The 17134-nt window shown below is 42.2% G+C and overlaps 3 protein-coding genes and 1 long non-coding RNA gene across 5 annotated transcripts; 1 reads left to right on the plus strand and 3 right to left on the minus strand.

Moving 5' to 3' along the window:
- The first annotated feature begins 1409 nt into the window (after positions 1-1409).
- Positions 1410-6987, plus strand: LOC109484241 (neurocalcin homolog). Its single transcript, XM_019787513.1, has 2 exons — positions 1410-2540; positions 6346-6987. Exons 1-2 carry the CDS (start codon positions 2106-2108, stop codon positions 6622-6624), a joined length of 714 nt encoding a protein of 237 aa, XP_019643072.1. The 5' UTR covers positions 1410-2105; the 3' UTR covers positions 6625-6987.
- Positions 6988-7169: 182 nt separating this feature from the next.
- LOC109484240 (glycine receptor subunit alpha-4-like) lies at positions 7170-10911 on the minus strand. Of its 2 annotated transcripts, XM_019787512.1 has the most exons (7): positions 10750-10911; positions 9966-10048; positions 9434-9580; positions 8812-8994; positions 8224-8423; positions 7865-7999; positions 7170-7734 (listed from the first exon to the last, which is right to left on the minus strand). In XM_019787512.1, the coding sequence occupies exons 1-7, from the start codon at positions 10836-10838 to the stop codon at positions 7504-7506; spliced, it is 1068 nt and encodes a 355-aa protein (XP_019643071.1). In that variant the 5' UTR covers positions 10839-10911; the 3' UTR covers positions 7170-7503. The 2 variants fall into 2 exon arrangements, with proteins under 2 accessions (XP_019643071.1, XP_019643070.1); XM_019787511.1 differs by having other exon boundaries at positions 7271-7999.
- A 3221-nt stretch (positions 10912-14132) lies between these two features.
- On the minus strand, positions 14133-15183 carry LOC109484104 (glycine receptor subunit alphaZ1-like). Its single transcript, XM_019787325.1, has 3 exons — positions 15094-15183; positions 14854-14988; positions 14133-14384 (listed from the first exon to the last, which is right to left on the minus strand). The coding sequence occupies exons 1-3, from the start codon at positions 15181-15183 to the stop codon at positions 14133-14135; spliced, it is 477 nt and encodes a 158-aa protein (XP_019642884.1).
- Positions 15184-15614: 431 nt separating this feature from the next.
- On the minus strand, positions 15615-16784 carry LOC109484128. The gene is made up of 3 exons (XR_002141061.1): positions 16702-16784; positions 16073-16219; positions 15615-15704 (listed from the first exon to the last, which is right to left on the minus strand). It is a non-coding gene; the product is annotated as an uncharacterized LOC109484128 (long non-coding RNA).
- Between the last annotated feature and the right edge of the window lie 350 nt (positions 16785-17134).

The following is a 17134-nucleotide window of genomic DNA, read 5'->3' on the forward strand; positions in this document are numbered from 1 at the left end:
ATCCATTTATAGATTTTTAAGAGTAACAAGTGGCCTACGGCCTTAGCTTGGCAAGTAAGGCTGTGGCACGGGAAAGGTCACGTCATATATATCATTCCAGCCGGGCAGATTTTCCCAGGTGGATTTTCTGACACGAGCGAAGCTTGAGATGGAGAGAGAGTTGTCCATCAGGCCATATACTGTCACATCAAAGGCGCCTAATGCACACAAGTGGCTGTCTTCTCTGAATTGGGACCGCTTCAGATCTACTATTAGGCTATATCAGTGCATTTGTGGCCTCCATAGCATAGCAGGTTCGGTGACCGGCAAAGTGTTTTGGGGGACTTACGTGCTGTTTTATTGTTGTTACTATGGTGTTGAATTGCTAATCCCGCTATAATGTATAATTTTTGTATCGTATTCAGATATCGAGCGTTCTTAATTATAAATGATTTGGATGAAAAAAAAGGTATTACGGAATGGCAGAAAATGCAGACATCAGACTTCCTCATCAAGAATTTTTTTTGTTTGCCACCCTGAAAAATGGCTTTGAATGTCTTTAAATCCGTTAAAATCCAATCAATAAAAGCAACCACATTAGTCAAATTCATGCATTAAACTTAGTATCTCACAGCGACCTTACCACCCCTGGCACACATACATGAGACTATACTAGACATAACATGAGTTTGTCCGCTAAAGGAGTACAGCTTGAAGCTCCCAGTTCCCCTTGCATGTTGTCTATTTGGCCAATTTCTACTCTTACCAACCGTTACTGAAGCCTGATAAAGGCTAGATTGAAGAAACTGTTGCTAATGTGCCCAAGAATTCACCCCACGATCACCCATGGCGTCTAAATGCCAACGCACCCAGGTCGTCACGGGTCTAGCGTCGTTTTTACGGCTTTCAACTGGTGGCTATCTCCTCGACTCAGTCGCACTTCTGAGCGTGCAAGTGCAATGTAATGCAATACCGCAATATAGGAGCGTTTAAAGTAGACACATACTGACCTTTAAAAGCTTATATGATATAAGTTAAACATAGGCTGCGGGGGGAAGTTCTTTCTATTGATATAGGTGTGAGGCGCAATACTTTGCATGCGTAGAAAACAGGCTTTGAATAGCCTCCTGTGCAGGCCTCTGGGCGGGTGGGAGTTTTGATACTGCGTTTTGTAGAATTTTCAACGCGTTCTTTTAATTGCCGGCCATCCTATAACCAGCCGTGGGGGGGGGTACCTTCTCTTGGCCGCTGGTTGTAGGCAATTAAAAGAACGCGTTTAAAATTCTACAAAACCCAGTATCAAAACTCCCACCCGCCCGGCGGCCTGCACAGGAGGCTAGCTTTGAGTCGGATGAATGCCTGCAGAGATTCGTAGCTGTTGACGTCACAGTTTCTGGCTGTAGGCCGATGTAGTTCCGGTGGGGACGACGTGCTTTCATTCGCTAAAGCGCTACCTGCCCCCGCGGTCTGTTCAAGCGGATCTTGCCTGGCTGCCTCGCTTCAAAGCCGGACACGCGGGGAGAGCAATTTCGCGGTAACGGCTGTTCAATCCGGGCGGCTTTGGGGGGATTTTGTTCTCTCTACATGATCGATCTTCGAGGCTTCTGAACTTCCTCCCGAATCGCACGACAACAGAGGAACAGTCAAGCTGCCCCTCATCGGTTTCGTGATGAGCCGACGCTATCTTTCTGTTCGTAAATGGATTTTGATTTGTGTGTCATCAGTATGTAAAGTAGGGTTCTTACCACGACTTGCCATTCCGTCTTTCAAGCCGCGGGACTGGATCATCTTCACTATGTAACAGCGTATATCAGAACGTGCGTAGGCTTAACGTTTGTAGTTGTTAACTTTGGTATCTAGCCTGCTATTGCCTAAACCTCCGGAGATTTTGTTCAGCGTCGTATTTTTATGTTCGCGCTTTCAGTGATCACTAAGGAGAATCTACAAAGTGTTCGTGCGTATCTTTACGCCGCGGACTATCTATAGTTGTCTGCGTAGCCTTCGTTGCCTGTGTGTTTTCGTTTTCGGGAGTCTGGACTTACTAGAGAGGCAGCCGTGAGGATTTCATTGTACGGTGTCATCATACTGCACTATACTAGGCGCTGCCTTGCTACCCATTCCCGAAAATGGGAGGTATGCTGTCCAAACTGCAGGACCAAATCGACATGAGAACAAACGACGGACGGAGGAGACGAGAGAAGCGGCACCTGGTGGAACATCTCACCCGCATCACCAACTTCAGGGAGTCGGAAGTCAAGAAATGGTACCGACTGTTCTTCACCGACTGTCCGGACGGCATCCTGACCGAGGAGAAATTCGTGCACTTCTACGTGGCGTACTTTTCCTCGGGAGACCGCGGGAGGAAGACGGCGATGGCCAAGCGGATATTCCGCGCGTTCGACAGGGACGGTAGCGGGACTGTGGACTTCAAGGAGTACCTCACGGGCATGAGCGCGCTACTGAGGGGCTCGGTAGTGGAGAAACTGAAGTGGGCGTTCAACATGTACGATCTGGATGGTAATGGAGAGATATCCCGAGTGGAATTGTATAACGTACTCAAGGTGAGATCGAACTTTGATTACTTGGCCGATTACCTTCGACATACTATAAAAGGTTTATTTGATCTGATGAATTGAGCCAAAGTAACACGCATATAGATACATCGCGTAACACAAGCGTACGGAAAAAACAAATAACTATACTAAAGAAAAACCTAGGACATTACACAATATCCTTTGAAAAACCACAGACGACGAAGGTATGAGATTTTTTTACTTATATAGGCGTAGTCATATTCGTCGTAGCTATAGGTCGTACGATTTTGATATCGTAAAAAGCTGTCTGTGACGTCAGAACCGACTGGCGACAAGGACAGAATTCCCAGTAGCAAGACAACTGAATTTATGGTCGTAGGAAGATTGCACGACGTATGTGACCGAGTCCCAACTCCAGTAATATTCTGAAACTTTGTTTGGCAAAACTAACAGCACCTCTCATCTTGGCCTAATAATCTAATCATCAGAGTGGAAAAAGTCCTCTTGGCGGCTGTCCATTTGATCGTAATCCACTGTAGTGTACTCTTCACTTGTTACACTCTCATGTCTAATCAAGTGTTAGCAATTCTGCTGGTCTGTTGAACACACGTACGGTTGAAGCAATTGTTAGAATTTTCTATTTTGGGAGAAGAGCCTTGAAACGTACTACTACAAAAATCTCCCTAATAGACCTATCCTATAGCCCCACTTAGCATAGCAAAATAAAGATAGATAAATGCAACTATTTAATGGACATGCAGCCACTCTCTCATTTGTAAGTGGTGCTTTCAAGATAACCTCGAATGAACGGGTTTTTAGCGGATGAAACAAGGTGTGACGGTGTCTATGAATTCTTGCAAAGAATCGTATATATATTCATTTCATGTTGAATGGATACATTTTGTAATAACATTGTAATGCTGTTACGATAGTTACTCGATCTGTTCCACAATACACTGATAGCTTAACCACTAAGTGCTTTTGATAACTCGTTGAAATCAAATGCTGTGTCTGATCCGTTATAGAGAGCGTCCGCGAATAAACGATAATGTTGGAAGTTCTATATTAAAAAAACACTTAGTCAAGTTAGTACTCCCTTCCCTTTACCCATATTTTAGTCACGGTACACCTGCGCCCATTTACAAGACTTCGCCTCGGGACCTGTAGTTTAAAATCAGTTTATTTTCATGCAATTTAGTCCCTAGTCCTGCTTGTATCTACGGGTGGCGAGGCGAACGCGTCGTCGTCTGGAACCAGCAAATAGCGACACTGCTCAGAAATCTAGAATGATTCGCAAAATTTGTATAATTGTCCACCACTGTGTCTTGTACTTTGTGTGCCAAAAATGTTGGAACGAATGTAATTTCACAGCATGTACAGCAGCGATGTGTTTGTTTTGTCTTTGGTGAATACATGGATGTAACTCTTGCGACTACAACCTTTCTGGCTCATTACCGGTATAACGAAGTGACATTCCCAGTGCGGTAGTGCGGGCATGTCTAATAACAGGTAGAACCACCTGCGTGTCGGGCGGTACCACCCACAATTGGAGAGCATGTCAGACGGCGACCAGGGACCGCTTTTATGTACAAACGCTTTCTTGCCTTTTTGCTCCTATGGGGTTTGCAAATGTTAGGAAGCTGGAGTTCAGCCAAGTTTTCCTTTGACACACAACGGTACAACTCTTGCATTTTCTATCTGTTTATGGCACTCGACAGGTTCAAATACACACATATACACACACACACAGGCACAGACAGACACAGACAGACACCCGCGCGCGTGCACACACACACACACACACACACACACACACACACACACACACACACACACACACACACACACACACACACACAAACACACACACACACACACACACACACACACACACACACACACACACACACACACACACACACACACACACACACACACACACACACACACACACACACATAAACACACACACACATAAACACACACACACAAACACACTTTCTCTTTTTCTGTTCGCATCTGTGTCTCGAGCTTGTGGAATATGGTAAAGTATACAGCATTAAAGCGATATTATGTGAGATTTTGGCGCCAAAACTGTAAATATAAATAATTGAAATTTTCTCATCTAGAGTGTCATTTTCAATACATGTACCTTTCAACATATTAGCATTGCTATTTCACTTTTCCGACGACTTAGCGCAGCTGTAATTTTAGGAGGCTCCAAAAAAAGAATGTAAACCAACACTGGTTTTCGTTCGAGTATCTTCGGCAGCTTCCAACGCATTTTTGTGGTGCAATGATGTTGATCGTTTACTCCCCAAATGTCATCATGAACCCAGGTAAGCTTATAGCGCAAGAAAATGTGTAAAACAACGATGTTTAAAATAGTGAAAATCTTGCATAATATCGCTTTAAGGATTCTCGGGATTGTATTACGTAAGCTATTTGAGACTAACTGTAGCCATGTCGTCTGGATATGGTGCGGGAAGGACCTTATCACAGCTGAGCACTCTCTGTACTGTCGGTCGGAAGTCGACATCTTTACAACCGGGAGCTTAGCAGGGCGACCACGTGCCGCATCGTGGAACGAATTTACCTGCCTTTTTTTCTGCAAGTCATTTATCATTCCGGGTTGAATCGCAGAGGCTTTACCGAAGGAAAACATGTTTTTGCTACGTTTCCTGAACCAGACTGTCTGTTACCACGGTAACTAGTGTTGGGCTACATGTACATCATATTGCAATTTTATAGCAGGAGGGATTTAGACTCCTGTCTGACCATATATAGGGATGTGTCTGAGTAAGAATTAACACAACAGACCATATGAAAAGGTAAACATTGTGCATTTGCTTTGCAAATGTTACCTTTCTAGTTTAAATTTTTTTCAGATATAAGGAAACAGAAAGTGCACCATCCAGCGTACAATACTCATAGTAACGGAAATTCGTGTAGAACATAATAATAGTGATAATAATACTAAAATAAATATTCAAGTATCCGTAGAACATTTGATTGTAGCCATAGTAATATAAACGCAAATTCAAATATTATTTAACTCAAATAGGAATTCAAGCTAATATAAAATGATGGCAACAGAAATTCCAAAATGAAAAAAAAATTCGCAGTGGCTTATTTTTTATGTTAAATTTTGCTCCTAGGTGTCTGCAACTTGGGTAGTATCTTGCAGCTTTATTTTGCTTTAGTCAATACATGGAATACGACGATAAAAACCAGTCTCGCAAATCAAGGAAAAATTCAAAGTAAAGACTGGCGAACCAGCTATATATCCAGGCGAGATGTTATTCTAGCATTCCATTGTAGGTGGCCGATGATAATAATTTCTTTCATTCCAAAAGAATAGTAAATTTCCAAGGGCTCGGCTACAGTATCAGCCTCCAACATGCCTCCCTAACCTGGATTTAAAGCAGAACCATGTCTAGTATTGACATTTGAAAACCGTACTTTAGAAGCTTGGAACAGAAGAAGAAGATGTTGGTAATTTGTTAGTAGCTTAAACCGTCAGCTGCGGGAAATCCCTCACTTGTAGTCACCCTTGTCATTACAGCCGTGCAGTTTCCGGCGATGTCGCTAAGTTACATATAGGTGTTACAGTAGTGACTCCTTGCAATTGGGAAAAGCACTTTACACGACTTAATTCAGTCACTTAACTCAGGTGAAAATGAGTATGACTGACTATCTTTTGTCCGTACATGAGTTTGTCCTCTGCGTTAGTGGCGGCATAACAAGTTGTAAAATCTTGAGTCTGCCGTCACCATACCTTGTGATGAATGTTGGAATAATATAAAAAAATTATGCTCTACTGCCGTTTCAGCTGGTGATCGAGCTCCGGTCACCGGAGGCGACGTGCCAGGATCTGGACGACTTGGAACCGGCTCTGGAGGAGATGGTAGACCGCATCTTTCAGGATTTGGACAAGGACAGGGACGGTAAACTTCAGATGCGCGAGTTCGTGGAAGGCATCAGAAGGAACCCGAACTTGCTGACGCTTCAGCAGGACGAGATGCCGCGCGGCACGACGGTCGCGATCCAACACCTGCACTGCCCGCCGGGACACATGGGTTTGAGTTCGGAATCCTCCGACAGCGAGTGAGCTGCAGTGCCAACTGTTGACGCATGGTGGCGTGCGTGATCGGTGGCAGATAACACCAGGGTGAGTCGTGTCGGTAGAACCGTCGCCGGTCATTGGTGCGTTTTATAGCGGCCACCGCTTATGAGAAAGCGATTGAACTTGAACATTCAAAATCCAAAATCAACGTTTATCATCAAAGTGCAGTTCTTTGTCTCGTGGGAGTATTGCACACATACTGCCTTTCAAAAGTGTGCGCTACGAATCCTGACATTTAACATCTGTCGATGTGGCCTTTCGAATTCCAGACTATGTGGGTAATCTGATCTATCGTTTTGACAAAAGTGGACGTATGTTTCATCAAATATTTCAGACAAATATATATGTGTATTCTTCAACTTAACTGGTTGGTTGATGTGTTTATTTTAATTGTTCTATCTGACATTCAAAGACACCACATGCAGAAATATTGATTTCATGCTCTAAATAGCTGTTTATTTTATAACATGCGATTAGATATCACATGGATAGATACATATACGGGATAAAATACAAATCCTGTTGTCTCCTCTCAATAACTGCCTTTCGTGCGACATATTTACAGATGCTTAACTCTTTTAGTCAGCCAGTACTCTGACAACGAGTGAGTTGTAGTACCAACCGGAACCGCATGGTGATCACATAGTTCGTGATTGGCTTCTTCTAATCTATTGTTGTTGTACAAAGTCTAGCATAATTATAAGACTGCTGTTTTGTTGCAAAAATTTGTTTCTCAGAATGGTAGTAGGTTAACCCTTATAACCATAATACACGACAAACCGTCTCCATAACCCCACATGCGTTGGTAAAGATGGTATTTCATCTATCGGGATAATTCTGACTTGATTGAACCGTTATCTCTCACTAATATATGTATGCAACAAAATATGAACAAACGAAGACAACGAAAGCGGCAGGAAAGAGCACACGTGACACGTGGTCCAACCTGCAGGGACCGAGCTTCCTGCCCACCTCAACGAGCCTGTCGTTCCAGGTAGTCTCGTTCCCATGCTCTTCCTGTGGGGAGTGCGTCACTTCCGATTTTCTCTCCGTCGTGCTTGGTGGTTTGGGGACATTGACAAGCATCTCTTCTCTCTGAAATAACGAAAAACCGATGATTCAAATGTCTAGGAGTGTCTTTACTGTTTACACTCTGATGTATACACAAGTAAGTTTGCTGTATATTTGAGACTGTGAACACTGTGGATTTCACAAAAAAACTGACCTTTTGTGACGAGACGGTAAAGTTGACGCATGCGTACTCCAGCAGAGCCAGGATGACGAAGAGCTTGCAGCCGAGCAGCCAGACGTCAATAGCCCGGATGTAGTTCAGATCTGGGGCTGGTTTAACTTTCCCGCTCTGTGGAGGCAAACGGACCGATGGATACATGTGAAACCTACTGTTGTACTGTTGACCTGTCATTCTGTCTGTCAATCTTCCCCCACCCACGTGCAGTCAACCTACTCTGTCAGGACAAGCAGAAACACAAACCCACAACTCAGTCAACCAAAACAATACTTCAGTAAGTAATTAAACATAACAAATTAACATTTTCGAAGTATTTATCAGAATGGTATAAGTACCAGCGTGACCATGGTCAGGACAGTGGTCACTCCGAGTCCCGTTCTGGCCGGAGCGGAGGCCGGGTCGATCCAGAAGGAGACCCATGACATGCCGACTACAGACACGGACGGGATGTAGGTCTGGAGGAAGTGGTAGCCGAGACGCCGCGTCAACTTGAACCTGATCTCCAGCACCGAGAAGTACAAGACGACAGGATCAACTGTAAACACGCACAGGGAAGAAATTTCTTGATTTCGTTTGTTTGTTTGAACTATTCTTTATTCACGAGAAGCTCAAATCCGCCTGCAGACCGCACAAAAATATAACGTGTTCATCGTTTTAAAAACATAAATAAATCCAAACACATATTTGTCACAATCAAACAAGTAGCTATCTCTGATGATCTCTTTAAGATACAATCCTCTTTTTATATACTTAATTGAAGACATTCATATTCAAGTGGTACCAGCAGCGCTTCTCTGAATTATAAAGTTTCAAGAAACGATTTTGCATATACGATATACGTTTGTAAAATAACTTTATACAAGCGATCCCATCCTCCATTACAATCTTTCTTTGTCCGCCGGCTAGTCATTAGTAATGCCCACCTTTTTCTATAACTGAAGAACAGTTTGCTGTGTTTCCCGAAGAACATTTCCCTCCGAAGTTGTTGCATTTGATGCACAGCGAATTGTTTCGATTCTCTGCTTCCGTACATTTTAAATCCGTCAGATAACAGCTCTCAGATCCTGCATAGTCGCACAGCCGCTTCTGGTAGATGCACGTTTCCTCTGGGATTAAACAACATGAGATAGATCGGAGGTTACTAGTATTTGCATGATTCGTATCTGTTAATGTTCCATGGATTACATTCGTTACAAATTTAGAATTTTTTTTGAATTTTATTTTATCGAATTTTAACATTAATTATGCAAATTTAGCGTTCGTTTGCATGATTTGCATTTCATTATGTACATCTCTGTCTAAGCTACATGTACATGTACCTTAATGCTAAAGATCATGAAAATCCGAGTTTCCTTTCTTCACTTTTCGGCATTGAGAGATTTCGACAGAGACTCCCTGCAGTCCCAGAACAAGCTGCTAGAGGGACAACACCACTTGTTCCTTACTCGAAAATGCCACAAGAAAAAAATTAAGATCATAACATGTCTAGGACAAAATATAATCTTCACATAGTTGACAATATCCCCAGGCATATGAAGTACTTACCAGGATTTGCATTGCTACCGATATAACTGAGATACTCCACGTGGTTTATATGGAACATGGACCGGACATGCTGCAAGGACATGGAAATTTCCGAGTCAGTCTTCATCCATACAGGTGGCAACTGCCACCTAGCGATCTCTCCTCCAGCTGCAGGTCAATAGAGACGTGTTTCGATTTGACAGAATTGATTTGATTGGACTGTAAAAAATCAAAATATACACGGGGCACAGACAGCTAGCTATTTCTGAATATACATGAAACATTATACATGAAACAGTATACAGGAAACATTACAGAACACGTAACAAAACATTGTATGAACAAATCAATAAATACATCATAGAAAGCAAAAAAAAAAAAAAACTAAAGCTCTGCTACACCATATCTATATATAGTTTACAGACAGTCAAACTCATAAGGTATTGCCATCATTAGGGTCTATCGTTTACATGCCTCTTCCCTCTTCTTACAGTTCAATAAGTCATCGATCTAGGATAAAAAAGTAGCAAGAAATGCAAAGCTGGTTACATACCGAAATAGATGGGCACGTTGCAAACCTGCTTGTCGTGTGGATAGTTGTAAAACGTCATCAAGCATGTTGATTCGATAGTGTATCTGTTGGGTGACAAACGGGTAACCGTCAATTTTACACAACCATCTATAAACGTTTTTTCTTTTTCTCTGTTCTTTATTTATCCGGGACTTATAGCCAGAAAGCGTTTTTGAAAGTATTCCTGGGTGATATCCCGACCCCACAATGAAGTATCGGGCATAACTCAAATCTTTGCGTCAAAATAAAATGACTACATAAATTTATATAAAGAATGCTATTCTGTTTGTAATGACGCCATTCTTTTTTTGTGTAGCTACAAGTAAAGATACTTATCACATAAAAGCAACAAACTAGGCAGTTTTATGAACAAAGATCACGCTTGTGCATTGCCATTATAATGTAATTACTGCCCGGTAAATGACTTAAAAGAAGACCATCACACATTAGGGACATAATTTGCGCTGACTGGAGACCATTTGCTGGACGTTGAAACTATGGCCTAAATAGATTAGCATGGCAGATGACTGGATGGATTGAATGTGATCTGTGAGGTAAAAGTCTGATTTGAAACACAACAAAACCACGCAAAATATTATAATTGCTTTCAATAGTCGCTGTTTACAGGAACAAAATATATGATTCAAAAGACAATAATAAAACCATACAAAATGTAAAAAAAATCATGGACAAAATCTAAGGTGAGAACATTTACCTTTTGTGTTGGAACAACAGTTTCACCTTGAAACATGTTATCGAGTCCTACCTTTTACCGTCCAAGACTCGTCCTCCTGCAGTTACAAACACCTTGCCGACATGCTCTACTCGTATGGAATCATACAGCGGATCGGGCATGATCTCAGGCCTCCAAATCTTTCCCTTTGTTTCGTCAACAAACGCGAGATATGCGGAGGTGTTCAACCTGGGGTCCACCCAGTGACAGTACATGTAAAATGAAATTTTGAATTTCTGAAAAATAAAATGAGAATCCATCAATGGATTGGTGTGTTATTTAATTGCAGCATGGAGATATAAAAAGGGATTTTTATACCTCCATGATTGCAGATAATAAATCTAAAGGTAGAGCGTCAACTCGTAAGTAATACAAATACAAGGAGAGATAGTAGAAGCCATGAAGGGCTTACCATAGCCCCTTCCGAAAATGGGCCAAGGCTTGAGATGTAGGCAGCACAACCAACGTCTACAACTTTATGAAATAGAGAAAATAGACAAATTGGCAAAACTAATATTCCATAGACTTATTAGGAACAACTAGGAAGTACATTCTATAAAATCTAGGTCTTGAAGATTTCTTTCTCTTTTTAAAGCAACTGGAGATGAATTCACACAGTTTTTCTATTGTGTGGTTATATAACCGGTAGTGCATGATGAGATGTCTGAATATCTCTTTCTTTGTTCTACCATTACACAGTTTGTCTAAGCGGATTTTTCTAACTAATATGTCATAGTCAACACGTACCGTCAGAATTAGGTCTTGTTTCGTTATCGTAATTCTCCGGCAACCTTATGACATGCTGCCCCAGCTTCGCCGACCCGATTCCATCTTCATTACTACCGTTGCTGCAATGAGATGCCAAAATGATAAGATGTTGCGTTAACGTTATCATTATCGGGGTATAAAAACAGTTTGTCATCACTACAGTACTTTGTGTTTTCTATTTATAGCTTGATCACTGATACTATTCCCCTTGTGATACTAGTAATTTTCCTCGAGATGGCCTGTGAGCCTTAAGGCATACCATACACCAAGATAATCGCCGAGTAGCTCATCTTTCAACATCGCAAGGCAGGAAATGTATTCATAGTACAGTTGTGTGTACTAAACAGAATTCATCACTGAAATATGTGTTCCAATTGTTCTGTCTAATGTCTTATACTGTGGTATCAAATACACTCAGGGTAGCTTGCCAGCAATGTACGTTCGTGGTATCGCAGTTAAAAATTCCTTTTTTTTCATGGTCATCAAGTGGTGATCAAAATACAGGCGATTCTTTCAATGGACGTAGAAGGTTCAGGCAAATAATATACGATTCCTAAGAGAACAACACTTAAGACTAATTCTACAGTAGTCCTTGTTATCTTCCTACATCTCCCTGGAGCAAAAATAGACCAGGGGTAGGAATAACCAAACAAGCTAGATAACAGTACATGGTACCTTCTCTCCGCTCCGGTAGTTTCTCCCGACGTTGCTTCCATGTATGTAAGCAATAGCAAGAACAGGAAATTCCAGCATGTTCTCTTTGTACTCATGGTGGCTGTATTTCTCACACAGCAGAGCGTTAAACACATCAGCAGCGACCAGCACTGGTGGCTTATCACATTCTAATTTGGATGTTGTAGGAGGAGGATCAATGATTTGTCAATCTCAAGCGTTCCTGCCCGGCCTTATACATAATTCACCAAGACATCCTCCGATATTCATCAGACCTCTATGTCACCCTGCTACTTAAGGAAGCCGTCCGGCAGTGGCTTGCCATGATTCCCACCGCTTGCCATAAATAAGCTTGTAGATGTGCTACATGTTTAGCTTTAAGACCTTGTTGACTGGAAATCTGTGTAATAGATTCACTTAATTACTGCCTCGCTATGTGTAATGCATTATGTTTATCAATGTTGAATTAGTCTTTTACCGATGTATATTTGGGGTGGTAGTTAGGAAAGGTGTTTTTCACATATGTTCTCCCTCCCCTTCCACTTGCCATGTGGAAAATTTCAATTTTAAAGATAACCTTCATTGTACACTCATGCTCTATCGGGCTAAGTAAAGGTGAACAGACGAAAAGGTATATACATGTTTATTGTAGTACAAACAGGACTCCTGATACTGATATCATTACAGCAGCTCTAAAACTAATCCAGTGGTTCGGCTGAATAAACCAATAAACAAATTTGCCATTGCTCCTCTAGTATTCTAAGGAGACATATAACAGAAGGAATCAGTTTCGTGGCGATGTGATTATGTAGATTTGCTGGCCGTTCCTCGACATGCCCTACATACCAGGCTTAGTGGGTCAGGTCCTGAAATGATGAATGTCGTGGTTGAAAATCAATAAGCCGTTATTACATTCTGGTAAATGTTTCTTTTCTGGCTGTGATTGCCTTATATTTCATTAATCTCCAAGCAGATCCTAGGGTGGCATAAGACAGTATCCATTGACCAGAGAGGGTGGCGTATTGGACCCTCTCTGGCCAATGGAACACTCCAAAACATCACCACGGTAGTAAAAAGACGTCGACTCAGCCTCACGGGTCATGTGACTCGTGGTACAGAACCAGCGGGTCGATTACTACTCTGGACTCCAGAGGCAAAAAGGAGGATTGGGTGTCCAATCACAACACTTAAAGGTCTTATCCAGTCTGACACTGGTCTACAAGGAGTGGAACTTTTGTCTGCTATAAAAGACAGAAAGTACTGGCGACAAAACTTCACGCGCTGCACCTCAGAAGAGGATGAGTAAAGAAGAAGAAGGATCTGCTTGGAGATTCATACTTTATAGCTGTTATTATATTGGATTCGAAGTGTTAGGTTTCTATCATTGAGGCCAGTCGCACAAACTCCATTGATTTCATTGGTCCAATGATGCAGGCGGATGATTTTATAATGTATTTTATTTTCTTCACGTATAAAGGTTTAATGAGCACGTGGGAAAGACGAACAAGAGGAGAAATAATAATTACAACCTACAAATCCTGTTGAAACGGGGTAATCAACAACAGAGTATTGTGCCACAAGACAAAAAAGTATTATATGATTGTAACAGAAAGGATCAGCTTTACCTGTAGACGTCTGTAAAACCTTCCTAGAATTCTATAACGGTACTACTGTCTCTCTGTCCCCAAAAAATGTATTCGTGATAAATAACTACATACGATAGCACAGAGTAATAATGGTTATGACCACGTAAGAAATACAAATATAGCAATTTTCCATTCAAAATGTACGTCTAAACACAATTGTATATTTTCAATGCATAGTTAATTTTTTTCTCATTGAAATGTAGATCATCATTTGTATGTACACATGCATGATGATAGGTTCACGCCGAGTACGAGTAAGTTCTATCTCTCTGTAATAAAGACATCTTTGTGCAGGAATTGGCAGATCCTGGCTTTCCAACATTCTGGCTCCTATTCAGCTGATACGTACAAACCAAAGTATGCACAAACAAAGATAACAAAAGCGACTGGAAACAGCACACGTGACACATGGTCCAGGCTACGAGGAAGTTTCTCTGCCATCACGGTCGAGACGGAGAACTTAAACTTCTTCTTCAAGGACGTCTTGTTTTCGTTTTCCTCACAGTCGTACAGATCTGGTCCCGCTTCTTTCTTTACCTGCTCTGCCTGCTGTTCAACATCGACAGCAGGCGTCTGTTCTTCCTGCAACGGAATGAGTAATTAGGTGGAATTAATCCATCATCTATCTATGTCAGGGTAGAACTCTTCATATGGACGATGAAGCGATTCTATCCATAGTTACATATCAGTGTGGAGACTCCGATCTTGTAGAATCGGCGATTCTACCAGTGTATGTTCATTCTAAGATATTCTCTTAAAAGACAGTAAGAACTTTTCAACTTCAATCCATGTCACTTAAGATGTCAATGGATTGATGAAATTTATGATTTGTAAATGGGAAATCACCATCACACATGTCTACAAAGACTAAGATCGAGATCTCTACCGGTGGAATCGCTTATTCTACCAGCTCGGAGTCTCTACCAGGACAAATATATGTACAGAGATAGAAATAGAGAGCAGGGGAAGAACAGAGAGTGGTGTAATGTGTAGATGAAGCTATAATGTGGAATAAAAACTATTCAGTTCCTCTACCCCGCAATGAATCTACCTTTTCCTTCATGGCAGTGAAGTTGACGAACGCGTACTCCAGCAGGGCCAACACGACGAACAGTTTACAGGTCAGCATCCAGACGTCGATCGCCCGGACGTAATTCAGTTCTGGAGCTGCCCCGATCTTTCCACTCTGTACATGGAGATAGATGAAGGGGTAAATTCATTATATTGACGCAGGCCACTCACAATGCTGAGAACACATAATCAAGTACAAGTACAAGCTTAATATATCTACCAGCGTGACCATGGTCAGGACAGTGGTCACTCCGAGTCCTGTTCTGGCCGGAGCGGAGGCCGGGTCGATCCAGAAGGAGACCCAGGACATGCCGACTACAGACACGGACGGGATGTAGGTCTGGAGGAAGTGGTAGCCGAGACGCCGCGTCAACTTCAGTCTCAACTCCAGGTTTGTGACGAATACGACTCCGGCACTGACTGCAGAAAAAAATAAATAAAAGCAACAAATGTCACCTTCCTGGTGTAAGGATTGACTGAGAATCAACCAGATGGAACCAGATGGCTTTGCTAAATTTTTATTCAGTAAACACAATATCATTGACTAGTTACACCCAGGCCTGTATCTGTGTTATTATAGCCGGCATAACCGCCCTTCGACACATCTTTCCTTGGCCCATAATGTGATACAAAAAGATAAACACCCACCTTTCTTCAGAACCGAAGAACAGTTTGAAGTCGGCTTCAATGAACAGACTCCTCCGAAATTATTACACTTGATGCAGACCGGATCGGCCTGGTTCTCCGCTTCCGAGCATCGCAAATTCGTCCTCAGGCAATCCTCAGATCCTTGGTAGTCACACGTGGCCTTCTGGTAGATACAGGTATTCTCTGTAACAGAACAGGCATCATAGTATGTCGCATTACATGATGTAAACGTTTGGATGAGGTATTGACTGCAACGATTACAGTTTCAGACATGATATTGGCTACCATTGGCTAAGAACAAACAGACCGCTTTTCTTTATGACAGTGAGTTCCACTAGTTCTAGGACAGAATAAGCTTTTGAACGCCTCAATCCTTGGTTGATAACTCTGGCACTTGAAGCCATGACTATTTCTTGTTATTTTCTGAGCTGGAATTGGGTACTTAGTAGTTGATAGTCCACCAGTTTGACTGCAAACGAGACGTCAGAAGCGAGAAGAGTTTCATCAGGTTGGTAAGTCCATGAGACGTCAGAGGTTTTTAAAGCACTTACGGGGGGAACTACTGCTGCCAGCAAAGCTGACGTAATCCACCTGATCCACACGGAAGACTGACCGGACGGTCTGCATGTTCATCAACACAGGCTTGTCGCGAACTGGCCAGAACTCCATGGCATTCCACGACGCCTTGACGCCACCCACTGAAAATAGACTACAATTTATACCAATTTAGGCCATGTTGATTTGATTATATGGATGAAATCCTCTGGGAACCCCAAAACTGATGCGAGCGTTTCTTTTCAACTTACGGTATATATTTGCTCATTTTGCAACTGTTTTGTACGGTTCAAGGTATGGTTGAAAGCATTTGTTTTGGAAACGGCCGAAAATTCATGTGCGCGCGGATGCCATCCATATAATGAAATCAACATGGCCTTATCTTAACTTACAAAGAAAAAACTATTCTTCTTTTAACTACCCCAAAGCCACAAATTTTGGAAAGGCGGAACATTAATGTCTTCCATGTTTTACATGTTATGTGTATACATTGTGCGAATAGATAAAACCAACTCCTAACTCCTAGGACGCCGGGAATCGAACCCGCGCCCAAAACACTTCCTGCAATCTCCTAATTCTTGTAACTTATTAAAACGCCCACACAAAGAAAATGAAAGATACCTACTTATCATGATGTGCACATTACAAAACTGCTGATCATGAGGGAAGTTGTGTAATTTCATCAGACATGGAGCGTAGAGGGAGTATCTGTAAAAAAAAAACAACGTTAACATGGAAACAAACACATTTTCACCAAAGGTGCAGTCGTAGCAAATTAACCTCAAATAGACTATAACACACACACGGGGGAGGGGCAGACAGACAGACAGACAGACACACAGACAGACACACACACACACACACACACGCACACACGCACACACGCACACGCACACGCACGCGCACGCACACGCACACGCACACACGCACACGCGTACGCACACGCACGCACGCACACACACACACACACACACACACACACACATACACACAAACACACATACACACACACATACACACACACACACACACACACACACACACACACACACACACAC

This window comes from Branchiostoma belcheri, unplaced genomic scaffold, assembly GCF_001625305.1.
Source record: "Branchiostoma belcheri isolate BF01 breed outbred unplaced genomic scaffold, Haploidv18h27 scaffold69, whole genome shotgun sequence".
Classification (NCBI taxonomy): Eukaryota; Metazoa; Chordata; class Leptocardii; order Amphioxiformes; family Branchiostomatidae; genus Branchiostoma; species Branchiostoma belcheri.

Bases quoted from the DNA above. Each gene is read 5' to 3' on its own strand.
- LOC109484241 (XM_019787513.1), top strand. From the start codon at position 2,106: ATGGGAGGTATGCTGTCCAAACTGCAGGACCAAATCGACATGAGAACA. The intron at 2,541-6,345 runs GTGAGATCGAAC...CTGCCGTTTCAG, and splicing joins AATTGTATAACGTACTCAAG to CTGGTGATCGAGCTCCGGTC.
- LOC109484240 (XM_019787511.1), bottom strand. From the start codon at position 10,838: ATGCCCGATCCGCTGTATGATTCCATACGAGTAGAGCATGTCGGCAAG. The intron at 9,581-9,965 runs GTATGTAACCAG...ATTGACCTGCAG, and splicing joins CAACGTGCCCATCTATTTCG to CTGGAGGAGAGATCGCTAGG. The intron at 8,424-8,811 runs GTGGGCATTACT...GCGTGTTTACAG, and splicing joins TTCTTCAGTTATAGAAAAAG to TTGATCCTGTCGTCTTGTAC.
- LOC109484104 (XM_019787325.1), bottom strand. From the start codon at position 15,183: ATGTCCTGGGTCTCCTTCTGGATCGACCCGGCCTCCGCTCCGGCCAGA. The intron at 14,989-15,093 runs GTAGATATATTA...CTCCATGTACAG, and splicing joins TCCTGACCATGGTCACGCTG to AGTGGAAAGATCGGGGCAGC. The intron at 14,385-14,853 runs GTAGATTCATTG...ATTCCGTTGCAG, and splicing joins TCACTGCCATGAAGGAAAAG to GAAGAACAGACGCCTGCTGT.